Source organism: Octopus sinensis, linkage group LG11, assembly GCF_006345805.1.
Source record: "Octopus sinensis linkage group LG11, ASM634580v1, whole genome shotgun sequence".
NCBI classification, from domain to species: Eukaryota; Metazoa; Mollusca; class Cephalopoda; order Octopoda; family Octopodidae; genus Octopus; species Octopus sinensis.
The window spans coordinates 14527285-14543918 of NC_043007.1; the positions used below are offsets into that span (position 1 = coordinate 14527285).

Here is a 16634-nt window from a genome sequence, read left to right on the forward strand (position 1 = left end):
CTTAATTCTTTTACATCAACTAATCCATCTTAATACACACCCCACTTAAAACTATATGGAATGTTTCTCATCTTTACAGCACACTTTCATCCTAACTACACATCTTAAAGAAAACACATTCATTTAAACTCATCACTTTTCCTTTCAATTAGATACAACCTAACAGTTTCAAATTGAAAATTTCAATAATCTGCATTTGCTATTTATAATTTGATAGAAAATAAATCATAAAAAGGAATAAAGACTTGAATTGAAATTGTGATTAATGCCACAAAATATAAAAAAATGAAACAGCTATTTCTGAAGAATAAAATAACAATCTTACCTGATTAAGAAGGGAGAAACCATTTCTTCTCCACATTCCAGCATAATTTTGAGCTATCATAACTTGAGTTCGCAGTGGCGGTTCTATCAAGTCAACAGGACTCATTTCAAACTAAAGAATAAAAACCGAACCTTAATTAAATGCTGATTAATATTTGAAATTGATATTTGACAAAATAATGAAAATAAAAAGGTATTCTTTAGTAATTATAAACCTTTATGTCAGTTGAAACTTACTTTAAGAAGGGTTTCAGGTAACAGATTTCAGTTTGTGATGAAGAAATGTGGATATAATAATAATATAATAATAATAATAATAATTGTGTACAGTGCTCAGGTGCACTACAACTCATCTAAAGTGTATATATAATCAGGTGTAGTTTCGGCGGATTTCGGAAAGCATGAGGGCCTTAAAGGATGCAGTGTCATGGCAGTCAACAACTGACGCAGGCAGTTTATTCCATGCTTCAGCAACTCTGAGCGTGAAAAAATGTTTCCGAAAGTCATGGGAGCTGTGTTGTTTTCTGACTTTGTAGGCATGTCCACGTGTGTTAGACACATGGAGATCAAAAAGGTGTTCAGTGTTGTTGTTGGTGAGGTGGTTGATAACCTTGTGGGTGTTTACCAAGTCCGTCGCCAGATGCCGGAGCTTCAGTGAATCCATGCCCAGGGAAACAAGGCGCTCAGAATATGGTAGGTGTCTGATGGAGGGTATGGGTTTGGTTTCACGTCTCTGGACAGATTCCAGGAGGTCAATGTTCTGAGCAAGATAGGGGTTCCAAACTGATGATGCGAATTCCAAGTGTGGTCGTACCATAGCTGTATACAGTTTTAAATAGATGGCTGGAGAGCGGCTAACAAAAGTCTTGCTGAGTGATGCCAAGACACCCTCGGCCTTCTTGACAATATGTTCTCAAATACAGGCATAAATATATCTCAAGAGACAAAGTGTCGTAAGTTTAATTAATGATGATGTGCCGGTGCCAGTGACATGTAAAAAGCACCGTCCTAACATGGCAGATGCCAGCGCCACCTGACTGACGTCCGTGACATGTAAAAGCACCAACTAATTGTGGCCGTTTGCCAGCCTCCTCTGGCCCCTGTGCTGGTGGCACGTAAAAAACACCCACTACACTCATGGAGTGGTTGGCATTAGGAAGGGCATCCAGCTGGATAGAAACACTGCCAGATCAGACTGGAGCCTGGTGCAGCCTCCTGGCTTCCCAGACCCTGGTCGAACTGTCCAACCCATGCTAGCATGGAAAACGGACATTGAACGATGATGATGATGATGATGGTGATGATGTAACAACTTATGAGAGACAACAATGGTAAGGATGACACGATAAAGTAAGCATCTGTTCAATCAAGTCTAACGTGAAACAAAACATACCTGTGAAATCATCTCTGGAGAACATATACCAAATTTGTCCATATGTAGATAAAGCCCTGGCAAGAATTAAAAAAAGAGGTAATCAATTCAAAGGAATTATGAAAAATATAAGATACAGATTATGATAGCAACAGTGTTTTTAATTTGGTTACAGAGAAAATCCCTTTTCTTCCATGTTTCACTATAAAGAATTTACTCATATAATCACCAATCAAGTAATAGCTCTAATATTCATAATTAATTTGTTTTAAACCTCAAGGTCAAATTCCTTCGTACATAAGTTAAAGTGTGTAAAACAAATTATATTGTGGAAAAAGCCATTTTAATCATTGAACAACAAACAAAACTGCTGAATTCACATTATATTTTAAATTTATTTCAAGAAGTGTCCAAACTTTCTTCATACAAATGCAACTTGGGTCAATGGCACAGTTCCTCTGTAACTCAGTTTAAATTTTAAATTAAAAATGAATCTAACAGCTTTGACGTTATTAAATGGTTAGAATGGTCCTTCCATGATATAACTGATTCACTTGCAAGAAATGCTTTCAGATCAAGTCACTTGCTAGACAAGTACAACTCCAAAAGTGTATAAAAACTTTTGGATCTTACATGGTCTACATGTGTGTACACACACACACACACACACACAATCACATTAATGTATGTATATATTCTTTTACTCTTTTACTTGTTTCAGTCATTTGACTGTGGTCATGTTGGAGCACAGCTTTTAGTCGAGCAAATCGACACCAGGACTTATTCTTTGTAAGCCTAGTGCTTATTCTATCGGTCTCTTTTGCCGATCCGCTAAGTTACGGGGATGTAAACAGCAGCATCGGTTGTCAAGCGATGTTGGGGCGACAAACACAGACACACAAACATATATATATATAAACGACAGGCTTCTTTCAGTTTCCGTCTACCAAATCCACTCACAAGGCTTTGGTCGGCCCAAGGCTATAGTAGAAGACACTTGCCCAAGGTGCCACGCAGTGGGACTGAACCCAGAACCATGTGGTTCGTAAGCAAGCTATATTAATTTTTGCTCAGATGATATGTAATTGTTTGTCCCAATAAATTCTTGACAGCAATTTTACCAAAATTCATTTTGAGGAGAGAATAATTGTTTATTTCATAATTGAGATTAGTTAATTTGCTTTAGGAGTCAAGCATACTGTTCAATGATGTGATAGGATATGATTTAATTCAAACAGTGTATTATCAATGTATGAATATATATATCTAATGACAAATAAAAAAGATATTGACAGATGGAGTAGAAGTTTAGGTGTATTTCAAGAAGGAAAAAATAGACAAATAAATAAAACCATATTAAGTACCGGCAAAGAGGCGAATAACTGGTAAATGGATACTGACAGGCTGGCTAGCAACATCATATTTTATACACTGGGCTACAATTCCTGCAACTGAAATAGATGAAAATATATTATCTTAAAGGGAAATGTTACAAAGAATTTTACACAAATCAGGTACTGACTTTACATAAGACAAAATTTTCACATAAATTTCACTTATATGTAGGACAAAGTTTTAATTTATATGTAGGACAAGGTTTTAACTTATATGTAGGACAAGGTTTTAACTTATATGTAGGACAAGGTTTTAACTTATATGTAGGACAAGGTTTTAACTCATATGTAGGACAAGGTTTTAACTTATATGTAGGACAAGGTTTTAACTATATGTAGGACAAGGTTTTAACTTATATGTAGGACAAGGTTTTAACTTATATGTAGGACAAGGTTTTAACTTATATGTAGGACAAGGTTTTAACTTATATGTAGGACAAGGTTTTAACTTATATGTAGGACAAGGTTTTAACTTATATGTAGGACAAGGTTTTAACTTTATGTAGGACAAGGTTTTAACTTATATGTAGGACAAGGTTTTAACTTATATGTAGGACAAGGTTTTAACTTATATGTAGGACAAGGTTTTAACTTATATGTAGGACAAGGTTTTAACTTATATGTAGGACAAGGTTTTAACTTATATGTAGGACAAGGTTTTAACTTATATGTAGAAGAGGGTTTCAATTTACACATAAGACAAGGCTCAAATCTAGAAATAACAATGGTTGAATTTACCATCACAATCTTCCATTTTATGGGCATCCAGTTTATCTCTACATTGGTAAAGGGTACAAAGAGTAGATCTAAAACAGTCACTAAAAACTGAAGCCTGAAAGTAGACAACAAGAGTTAGTGTGAAAGTATACAGTAGAAGGTGGAATGAAAGTTTACAGCATCACTTTACCTCTATTCAATCGAAATTACCAAAATGTTTTCAGAGTTAGTGTTTTATAGATTTGCATTTCCTCAAAACCAAAATATACTAAAGATCAATACCCACATCACGGCCCTGCTTAGCAGTGTGGCTTACCTGAGTAACACTGGCCCAGCATATATAATTGTAAATATGTACAACAGGTAAATACTGTTTCACAGCAAGTAAGTAAGTAAGTACAATACAAAGGACTAAAGTACTTTGTAGGCCAAGAGTGATCAGTTCAAATCCTCACCTAGATCCAATGATTATGGAAGTCATCACAGCATGAAGAAAATTTTTTCCACACTGCTAGACATAACTATATTCCTGTATGATCCATTTTACCTGACACAACAGCTATACACCCGTATGATACAGTTACAACTATAGCTGTTCACCTGTATAATTCATGTTATAATAAACGACAACAATACATCTATATGAGCCATATTGCAACACATGACAATTATACACCTGAGTGTATCCATGTTACAATTCACGACAAAAATACATTTGTATGATCCATGTTTGTTAGCCAATGTCACTATAAAAACTTCCTTTGGTCAAGAATGACCATGGGATTGCACCTAGTGGTTACCTTCCAAGGCACATGTTCAGGCAAGGTTGTTATTAGAAGACCAGCAGTCACCCATACATACAAGCCTCGCCTCTCCATGCCACCAATGTTATCCAAGGGAAAGGCTAAGACCAATACAGCTTGGTATCAGTGACATCACAACTCATTTCTACAGCTGAGTGAACTGGAGCAATGTGAAAAAGCGTCTTGCTCAAGAACACAGCCCTGTCTGAGAATCGAACTCACTACCTCATGATTGTGAGCCCGACACTCTAACCACTGAGTCATGTGCCTTCACAATGTTACAATACATAACAACTATCTGACAGCTTATACACCAGCATGATCCAACAGGTCAGACCCAAGTCATAATATCTTAAGTAACCCACCATAAGAAAACAGGTGTAAAATAATTAAAAACAAAAACAATTTTAATAAACTTCAAAGTAAAATTCTTACATTACTGCCGCACCAGTCCAAAAACAAAGCAATGTTATCTTGTAAACGAAGTTGAAGATTAAATGCACTTTCCCATTCTGGTTCTATTTCTAAATGTTGACCAGTTTTACGGGTGACAGAATCCATTCCCTGCAAAACAAGAAAAGAGAGATTGTAATGGAAACAATATTTAAAGAATTGTTGTTTGTTGATAGTTTGTTTGGTACCATCTAAATAGCTCTATTGATTTATCTCTTATAAGCCGACGAAGTGAGTTCACAGCTAGCAGGACGGCCTGCTGTGCTAACCTTGGATCATAGAGTGACCTGCTGTTCTTGAGGAGACCTACTGAGTCAAGTACGTCAACATCAAAATAAAAATCAAATGGAAATTGTAGTTAAGATACCTGTGCCGGTGACAGATAAAAAGCACCATCCGAACGTGGCAGATGCCAGCATCGCCTTGACTGGCGTCTGTGTCGGTGACACATAAAAGCACCAACCAATCGTGGCCATTTGCCAGCCTCCTCTGGCCCTCGTGCCGGTGGCATGTAAAAAGCATCCACTACACTCACGGAGTGGTTGGTGTTAGGAAGGGCATCCAGCTGTAGAAACACTGCCAGATCAGACTGGAGCCTGGTGCAGCCTCCTGGCTTCCCAGAACCCGGTCGAACCGTCCAACCCATGCTAGCATGGAAAACGGATGTTAAACGATGATGATGATGATGATGAATTGGTATAACTCAGAAAAATCAAACACTGCAAATTTTATGTTTGTGCCAATTTATTGTAGACAGAGTTTAGCATTTATTTCATCATTTGCTTTTTTTACCAGTTCAATCCCTTTACAAAATGAATGCACATGCCTTAACTATTTCTTCTTTTTTTACTGAATGCTCGCTTGATTGAAGCCTTCATTGAAGACACATAGTTGTGTTAGATATTGCTTCAGCTGCGCCATGCTCCAGCATGGCCACAGCCAAATGACTGAAACAAGTAAAAGAGTATAACTATTTTGCTGATGTTATTGAGCTGTGGAAGCTTCTTTTTGCTTACTAGACAGGTTCTTCAGTTTCAGAACTAACTTACTTGTATGCTTATCAAAAGATCAAGCAATGCATTAAAGCCATTGCAGAAGCTTTTCTTCAATTGGTCTGTCCACTCTTCAGCACTTGGTTTACACAGCAATGCATATCTGAAATGTATGATAATGTATACAATATTAAAACTGCTAAATATATATATATAAAGGAATGAGCCCCAAACATAATTAAATGGAAGCTCCTTGAACAACCAGGGACTCATATAAACAAGAGCAAACGATGTAAGCTTTAATTGGCAGAGAGCAAAAGAAGACTAAAAAAATTCACTTGACCTGGAGACCTTTTTAAACTCCAAGAAAGAAGTATTCAGTCAATGCCCTCACCTAAAACATTCCCTACTTCAGACTTGGTATTCCCCATTTGTTCAGTAGGCCAGCCACAGCTCATTTGAATATTACCACAGCCAAAGCCAGTGTAAAAGGGATAACTCCATCCCATCACAGACAATTATTTTTTGTTTACAAAACCAACTGATTATTACATATTTCTTCCTCCAGTTGCAGAGAAGTTATGCACCTTCAGCTATATTTGAGTCTGATGAGTCGCCTATACTGCTAAACATTTTATAGGTGCAAAACCAACGGTCATTCTTTGGCAGTGCGTAACTTTTTAAATATAAGTTCCCACCCACATACGATATTAAATAAGTTCACAAGTCATATATCATAATATCAAATACAACTTATGAAATGTAAACTAACAATCTGCATATTAGAAGTAAATAATGAATATAATTAAATTTTGTCAGATTTGTGATTTAAATATAAAATAACTCCAAAAAGTATTTCGTTTTTGGATTTGGTTTGCAAGATTCTTTATATGAGTCTGTGTGTTGAAGCATATTCTGTTGTGTTTGGGGAGAGTCATTTTCTTTTTGTGCCTTATAATGTAACACACTCACCGGTAAAATTTCAATTTATAGAAAAATAGGAAATAAGTGGAAATTTTACCGGTGAGTGTGTTACATTATAAGGCACAAAAAGAAAATGACTCTCCCCAGACACAACAGAACTCAAACAAGGCTCCACTCTAGTGATTCAAGCACTCAAAATCCTCATCATTATCATCTATGTAAAGTAATTTAAGTGATGAGGCTACAGTGAACTTACTGATTAATTCACATAAAATCCACCCCATGCATATTTACGTTTCACATATATTTAAGAATACTTGGATCCTTCTCCACAAAATAATAGGGGCAAACTGGCATTGGATAGAGTGTCTTGCAGTTTTTGATCTAGCTCCCTGCACCAGGAGTTCAAACCCCACTGAGGTCAACTGTGTTTCTGACCCCTTTTGGGGATCTATAAAGTACCTATTTCTTTACTACCCACAAGGGGCTAAACACAGAGGGGACAAACAAGGACAAATGGATTAATTCGATTACATCGACCCCAGTGCGTAACTGGTACTTAATTTATCGACCCTGAAAGGATGAAAGGCAAAGTCGACCTTGGCAGAATTTGAACTCAGAACGTAACAGCAGACGAAATACCTATTTCTTTATTACCCACAAGGGGCTAAACATAGAGGGGACAAACATGGACAGACATAGGTATTAAGTCGATTATATCGATCCCAGTGCTTAACTGGTACTTAATTTATCGACCCTGAAAGGATGAAAGGCAAAGTTTTTTTTTTAAAGGCACAGTCGACCTCGGCTCAATTTGAACTCAGAACGTAACGGCAGACGAAATACCATTAAGCATTTCGCCCAGCATGCTAACATTTCTGCCAGCTCGCCGCCTTGGGGATCTATAAGGTACCACCTCTTGACTGGGATTGACTCTCCCACAGGAAGAAAATGACTGATCAGACCTGGAGAAGGATGGGTTCTGCTAAATCCAGAAATGTCCAAAACACATCATGTCATGACAGTGCCCTTATACCTCTATCAAGAGTTAAGGATCCAATATGATATGGTTTCATTTATTGTCAGACCCCACAACAACTTTTATAAAATTAATTCACAAAAACTTCTGGGTTTTTTTTTTGCCTTTAATATTTTACAAACTTCTAATTTCCATATTTTGGAAGTTACCAAATCAAGTTAGCTTTATACACAAGAGCTACTTACTTTAGATCATATAGTATAAACCAAGCTCTCTTAAACGAGTTGCCATTTTCACTTCTTCCAAATGATAATTTTCCTCTCTCTGCAACACAAATGAAAACATTAAAAATTAACTCAAAATTAAACCATTAACTTTGATAAGTTAATCACAACATAAATATTAATCAAATTCAGTAACATAAACGAATATTAAACACCAATGCAATTAGTTAAAGAAACAGTATTAAATAAACAAAAGGTTACTGGATACTAGTTTTGAAAAGTGTTTGCAATGAAAGTTTTAAAAATGTACTTCAGGTAAAGGAGGGGTAAACAGGGTTTTTTTTTCAACCATTCAGTAGCAAAGAGAAATAATCCTATAGATTTGGATTTAAATTGAATAAGCCATTGGATTTAAACTGAATAATCCATTGGATCTAAACTGAATAATCCATTGGATCTAAACTGAATAACCCAATGGATCTAAACTGAATAATCCAATTGATCTAAGCTGAATAATCCAATGGATCTAAACTGAATAATCCATTGGGTCTAAACTGAATAATCCAATGGATCTAAACTGAATAATCCATTGGATTTAAATTAAATAATCCATTGGATTTAAATTAAATAATCCACTGGATTTAAATTGAATAATCCACTGGATTTAAACTGAATAATCCATTGGATTTAAATTGAATAATCCATTGGATCTAAACTGAATAATCCTATGGATTTAAAGAGTTAATGAATAAGAAAGCAAATGTGAAGTGAAAGTAAAACAACTTACTATTCTTTTTACTTTCACATTGTTTTAAGAAGGTCTGCAATATCACTCCCAACAGGTTGTGTTCTGTGATCAGGAAACGAGCCTATTACAAGGACAAAACAGTAGCATAATAATAATAGTTTTGTAAAGTTGTATAAGAATTAGAATTCTTATTTAAACATAAACCTCAAATAACAAAACATAACTTTCAATTAATCACTAATAATTTGATTTCTTTTAGTCTGCTCCAGTCATGCGAGATAAGGTTCCACTTCACAGTTCAGTGATCACAAATGGTATCCAGCAATAAAAAAAAACTATTTCAATTAATTAATTCCTACAAATTCCACAATTTCTATAAATATCTTCGTAGAGATATTTACTGTAATAAAATTTAACAGGGAAATGGTATGGGATAAGAGGAGGACAGACTGCTAAATCTTGCTGGGTTTTGACTGTCCATCTTACTGAGGAGGTTGATAACCTAAGGAGTTAAATACTGGAGGCTAATTTAATTCACTGTGCATTGTTCCTCTTTCAGCAATCAGTGACATTATGTCAAAGCTAGTAGTCTATGTAACGTTCTTGAATAAATTGTAACTGATACAAAGGAAATAAAGCCATAGCTATTATATAAACAAGTATTCAAAAAAAGATAATCAAATACATTTTTAATTACACCAATTATTTTGTAATAGAGGTTATAATGGATTTCATTTTAAAAGTTCTCAGTTAATGAGGATGCTATTTACCAAAAGATAAACTTCATCAAATAATATCTTTGACATTCTCTCATCATCGTTTAATGTCCGCTTTCCATGCTAGCATGGGTTGGACGATTTTGACTGAGGGCTGGCGAACCAGATGGCTGCACCAGGCTCCAATCTTGATCTGGCAGAGTTTCTACAGCTGGATGCCTTCCTAATGCCAACCACTCCGAGAGTGTAGTGGGTGCTTTTTACGTGCCACTGGCACGGGGGCCAGTTAGGCGGTAGTGGCAACGACCTATATCGAATCTTTTTCCACATGCCACCAGCACAGCATATATTCACTTATTTGTATTTATGTCTGTTTTCCATACTTGCATGGGTTAGATAAATATGCTGTTAAGGCATTGTTTTACAGCCAAATGCTTTCTGTTACTAACCTTTACTTTTTTACAATTAGGGGATCTCATATTCCACTGGGCTTTGAAGGCACAAATGATTTGTTGATAGAATAACTGACAACAGAGGAGGCACAATGGCCCAGTGGTTAGGGCAGCGGACTCACGGCCATAGGATCGCGGTTTCGATTCCCAGACCGGGCGTTGTGAGTGTTTATTGAGCGAAAACACCCAAAGCTCCACGAGGCTCCGGCAGGGGACGGTGGTGATCCCTGCTGTACTCTTTCACCACAACTTTCTCTCACTCTTACTTCCTGTTTCTGTTGTACCTGTATTTCAAAGGGCCGGCCTTGTCACTCTCTGTGTCACGCTGAATATCCCCGAGAACACGTGTCTGTGGAGTGCTCAGCCACTTACACGTTAATTTCACGAGCAGGCTGTTCTGTTGATCGGATCAACCGGAACCCTCATCTTCGTAACCGACGGAGTGCTTCCACAACTGACAACAACAACAACACACACACTCAGAGTAATTCAGAATGAATGGTAAAAAAAACCCAAAAAACATACAGGTGAGTGCTGTAATTAATATATTGTACAATACAGATATTCTTTTTTTGTATCACTCATTTTGAATTACCGTGTGTGTGTATATATATATATATATATATATATATGCACAGACAATAGTCTTTTTTCAGTTTCCATAAATCAAATCCTCTCACAAGGTTTTAGTCAGTTGAGGACTGTAACATGACACCTGCTCAAGGTGCCATGCAGTGAGGCTGAAACCCAAACCATGTGGTTGGGAAGTGAATTTCTTAACCACACACCCATGCCTGTGCCCTAAATATGCAATAACACTGATAAGCAGTACTTGGATGTCTATTAAGGACTTCCATAATTATATTTTATTAATCTCTCTCTCTCTTTCTCACACCTGGTATACGTATGTGTGAAAGACAGAGAGAGAATAACAAAATATAATAGTGAAAATATTTAACAGACACCCAAGTATTGCTCAACAATAGAAATACAAGATTAAAATAAGACTTTATAAATACTTTAAAAGAGGCAATACTTTAAAAATGAAGACCATTTAAAGTTATTCACAGGAATGCCAGATATAACACAGCTCCAACAGAGTTTCTACTTAACAAAAAAAAAGTTTTTTTTAATGATAATTAATGAAGGGAAAGCTAATGAATCAGTGAATTGCATTTTTTTAATGCCTTAGACAGAGGGGGAAAGGCAACACCAACAGCCTTTCTCAGGGCTTCAGGGAATGGTGAAAAGAAAAGAGGAAGTTAATCAAAGGCCAAAGACTTGATACAATAATTGCAACTGAATGCATTCTACTGAAAACAGTGAACTGGCAACTCCAAGACTTCAGACATGCTGCTTATTTGAAGTTTAGCTCTGTGCAATTAAATTTCATGATTATTCCAGTAATGATGTTAAATATCGATCATCATCATCATCGTTTAACGTCTGCTTTCCATGCTGGCATGGGTTGGACGATTTGACTGAGGTCTGGCGAACCAGATGGCTGCACCAGGCTCCAATCTCATCTGGCAGAGTTTCTACAGCTGAATGCCCTTCCTAACGCCAACCATTCTAAAAGTATTGTGGGTGCTTTTATGTGCCACTGGCACGAGGGCCAATCAGGTGGTACTGGCAACGGCCACGCTCAAATGGTGCTTTTTATGTGCCACCTGCACAGGAGCCAGTCCAGCAGCACTGGCAATGACCTCGGTCGAATGTTTTTTCAGTAAGGTGACGCAGGTAACGATCACGCTCGAATGGTGTTTTTTACGTGCCACCAGCATGGAGGCCAGCTTGTTTGCTCTGGCAACAATCATGCATAAAACAGAATTGTTATTTCCTACAAGTCATGTTATCTCAACAAACTTGACATGTCTCATCATAAAAATAGTTTCAAACATGACATTCCTCAAGAAAAAATAAATTGGTATATAAAATTGGTTTCTGAAGTTTAGGGAGTGGAAATATCTGATTTCTGCAGTAGAAGGGGTTAATAGCTCTTGCCACACTACAAAAAGCTTTTGTATAGCTGGTTCAAATTCTTGCATACTGATTGTTCGTAACTTTTGGGATTAAAATACCTGCAACATTTGCTGTGAATTCATTAATTCTTCTGCAAAACCCTGATCTGTTGCAAATAAGCAGCTCAAATGTCTTTTTCCAAACCTGTTTATCCATATCAGGAAGTAGGAATGTCAAGAAATATTCTGATGACATAACGATACTTCTCATTGGTTACTATTTACCATCAGCCTATGGTAAGGTTCTATAAATAATAGTTTAATCCATTTTGAAATAAGAATTAACTTATAGTTGTCAAAATATTTTAACTTTTTATTGACAAACTAACATGACCTATTTCAGATGGTCAGATGTTTAATATGTGAGTGAGTGAGTGTGTGTGTACACACACACATATATATATATATGCAGGGTGCGATGGATAAATTGTCACATTTTATATTTTTAATTTTGCACATGCACACCGTTTGTTTTTGATTTTGTTGACTACACAGTATAGTAGGGTCAGTTGGGCACCATCTGTAAGAAAAACAGCATCCTGATGCAATTCCCTTTGCCATGCTGTAATGCTTGGCATTCATGCCAGAAGCTCCAATATGAACATTTCAGAGTGTTTGTGGTTCAATTTGAGGACATGTACTGAGAGTGAAAAAAAAAAAAAAAATCAAACCTCCCATCAACATCATGGTGTTTGGAGTGATCACTAGTGATGGCAACACTATGCCTCCATTCGCCTTCGCACAAGGCCTCACACTCAACATGGAAGCCTACATCAAGTGCCTGGTGGAGGTAGTACTGCCCTAGGCCAAGAGGGTGGCTGCTGGAAGACCTTGTCTAGCAACAGGACTCTGCACCATGCCACACAAACAGGAGAGCCTAGTCATGGCTGTCAGACAATTTCTGCGACCACATCAACCCTAACATCTGGCTGTCTAACTCGCTAGACTGCAACGCCTTGATTATTACATGTGGAGTGCAGTTGAGCATGAGATTAGCAAAACTCTTTGTAACACCAAAAATGAACTGAAGGCAAGGATTATGGAAGCATTCACCAACTTAAACAAGGAGACTGTCCAGAAGAGTTACAGGAGATTCAAAAGTTTTTTGGAGGCCGTGGTTGGAGCCAATGGTGATTTTATTGAATAAATTTACTCTTTAGTATTTCAAGATATTTTTATGTAATTTTGGTAAATAGATCTTAAAATGAGATGTCAGTTATTTTTTATTTATGCGCAATTTAGACAACAGTTTATTCACTGCACCCTGTGTGTGTATGCTTCCCCTTTTTACTCTTCTACTTGTTTCAGTTATTTGACTGTGGCCATGCTGGAGCACCGCCTTTAGTCGAGCACATCGACCCCAGGACTTACTCTTTGTAAGCCTAGTACTTATTCTTTCGGTTTCCTTTGCCGAACTGCTAAGTTACAGGGACGTAAACACACCAGCATCGGTTGTCAAGCGATCTTGGGGAGACAAACACAGACACACAAACATATACATACATATATACGATGAGCTTCTTTCAGTTTCCGTCTACCAAATCCACTCACAAGGCTTTGGTTGGCCCGAGGCTATAGTAGCCACACAGTGGGACTGAACCTGGAAACATGTAGTTCGTAAGCCAGCTACTTACCACACAGCTACTCTTATGCCTATATATATATATATCAATAGTAATGTATTGCAAAATGTCTCAAATTATACAACTACAAGAAACATTTCTCAGATCTTTTAATGATGACATCTGGCAGCATATATTTCTGTGATGGAAATGGAAATTAGTCTAAAAACATAGGTTTAGGTAATTCCTTTAGATATGGAACACTGCTTAAGAATGAAACAGCAGTAGAAACAACCTACCACCTTAGGAGCTGTGAAAATCTGAAGGGAATCAGAGATAATGGAAACCGATCGTAAATGATCATCCTTGATAAAGTTCTGCATAAGTTGAGCATAGTGCTAAAATAAGAAACAAGAAAATCAAAAGAAACGGTAATAAAAAGGTTATTACATGGCAGTATTTTGCATTTACATAATCAATTACAACATATAACGTAAATAACAGCCATAAATATCAACTTTACTTGGTCATCCTAACAATATATAAACAGTTCTATCAAATGAGTTTAACTAAATTTTAAAATAGGTGAAAAGAGTACGTCGTTAGTGATATTTTTTTCATAGTTGAAAACAATTAGATATAAACACGTTTAGCTAATTCAGTTTTTAACAATCTAAATTTCTTTTTGTGGATAAATGCTTCAGTAGGTTGTACTTTCAATAAAAAAAAAAAGAATTTAACTGTAAAGCAATACAACTATTTAAAACTACTGCAGGGGAGTATATCAAATTTGATAAATTTCTGTTTCATGGTTATCAATTGTATTAACAATTACAACAATTGCTATTAAATTAGCAAATATTTGCTTTAAAAACGATAAAACAAATAGTTATGCTATTATTATAAAGCAATTATTCATGCAACAATAGCATTTGGTGGTGCTGCCAAGGACAAACAATTTCTTTAAAAGAATTTCTATTGTTTCAGTTGTTTTGTTACTTATTTGGCTCAGAAAATTATAAGAAAGTATATTTTTTTTAAAATAAATTTTAAGAAGTTTAACAAAAGCAAAAATGGAAATAAAAAAAAAATTTCTATATATGGAATATTCTCAGAGAAGCTTTGCAATACTGCATTTTAATTTTGATTTCATTTCTTTTTTTCTCCAGCATGTAGTTAAGCAAGCGCTAAAGATTGTTTAAAACAAGTAATAATTCAACCATTGAAACTTCCAGAAAACAATGAAATCTTCATTAAAATATTACTGTAAATCAATGTCACATGTTAATTAATTTAGATAAAGATAAGGCCAATTAGTGATATGCCTTTTTTCCCATCATTTTTAAAATGAAATGAAAAAGAACGGGGAGAAATGTTTGTAATAAGCAGAACACACTTCAGCTTTGTACACTTTCATTCAACTAAAAGATTTATGAAAACTGTCTTGTAATATTTGTTTAACCTGGTGTAATCTTTTTTTTTTTTTAATGGTAGCTAACCATGTAGACCAATCAGCAAACAAGTATTGCAACCAGTGCAATAGTGTGCAAACTATAAACAATATAGACACCAGGATTAAAACCAAGATACCTGCAATTCCTAAACGATTGCTTTCTCCGCTTAACAGTCAGTTGCAGCACCAATTTAAAGTTAGTTTTTAAGAAATGCCAGGAAACACTTAAAAGAAAATAAACTATATTGCATTACATAATTTGTTGCATTCAGCTACAAATGAAACCTGTCTGAACACCAAGTTTATTTGAAAATTAAATATCTAACCTAGAATATCAATCTCATTCTATTTGTCAATATTGCTGAATCCTCCAAGAATCCAACCAAGAATTTAAAGGATACCAAAAAGTAACATGTCATTTAAGTTCCTTGATAGGATCAGCACAATCGCTAGATGGACCTAATTATACCTACTTCTATACTAGTGTGCAGGTTAATTAATTTCATGTAACATCAAGTCTAACTGAGGCACAATAAAGTTGATGTTTGGCTGTGATTTATGCTCAGGTGTTTGAAATTGTTTATGCAATTGCACAGTGAAACTGCCATGTGCTTTCCTGATTAACATACCAGACTGGTCAGAGTAAAGATTTGGACAGAAAGGGACACGACGGACACTTCATGGTCGTGGTCATCTTGTAAAAAGTCTTCCATCAGTTGAGAATATTTCTGTGGAAATATAGCACAGTAACATTTCATTGACCTAAACACGGCCAACCAGACAGTAATTTGAAGAGAACAAAAAGGGGGAAAGAGAATAACTGTATTGATTTGTCAGGAAAGGATATCAAAGTGGAAAAGAAATTGAGGGACACCAATGACTTGGCTGGAATTTAGAACAGTTTTTATTATTAAAAAATATAAAATAAAAAATAAAATGGAACAGATCAATATACAATTATATATAGTTTAAAATTCAGATCAGGGAGAAATGAGCCAATATATGTGTGTCTACACCAAATTTAGAGGAATTATATAATACAATATTGTAGTGAACATTAAAAACTAATGCTAGCAATTTTTAATAGATTTAGAGCTGCCTAATTTTTAATAGACTCTCAGACTTTTGGCAATAGTTTTTTATACACATTCTTGTTCTGTCTATTGTTAAAAAATACTGTATTCTGGTACAAAATAATGAAGTTAGTAGTTTATTACTGGTAGAGTTGATAAACTAGAAATTAATTAAAAGCAACAGAAATTAATTTTAAAATGTGATTGGGGAAATGTTCCTTCTTCAAGATTTTCTCAGTATTTATATCTTTTACGACAGACTCATTCTATGTGATGCTCAGGTTTTTGCTATGAATGTTCTGTTATACAACTTCAGCACAGCATCACATTCACTTAACTTGATTCACCAACTGAGACACTAACTCCTTAGTGTATAAACCAGCCATATCTGGCCCAGATATTCTACATGTTTTATATTCAAACTGGC

At 35.7% G+C, this 16634-nt stretch overlaps 1 protein-coding gene across 4 annotated transcripts in view; it reads right to left on the reverse strand.

Moving 5' to 3' along the window:
* Positions 1–16634, reverse strand: part of LOC115217033 (E3 ubiquitin-protein ligase UBR2) — a 118413-nt gene that overhangs the window by 37316 nt on the left and 64463 nt on the right. For 3 of the 4 annotated variants that reach the window (XM_036507100.1, XM_036507098.1, XM_029786585.2), the window contains exons 12-20: positions 15764–15862; positions 8970–9051; positions 8204–8282; positions 6113–6218; positions 5046–5174; positions 3829–3922; positions 3061–3147; positions 1718–1773; positions 326–436 (exon numbers count right to left, since the gene is read on the reverse strand). In XM_036507100.1, coding sequence (XP_036362993.1) covers positions 326–436; positions 1718–1773; positions 3061–3147; positions 3829–3922; positions 5046–5174; positions 6113–6218; positions 8204–8282; positions 8970–9051; positions 15764–15862 — 843 coding nt within the window. Of the gene's footprint in view, positions 1–325; positions 437–1717; positions 1774–3060; positions 3148–3828; positions 3923–5045; positions 5175–6112; positions 6219–8203; positions 8283–8969; positions 9052–13980; positions 14080–15763; positions 15863–16634 lie in introns of all 4 variants that reach the window. The other variant, XM_036507099.1, reaches the window with a different exon arrangement.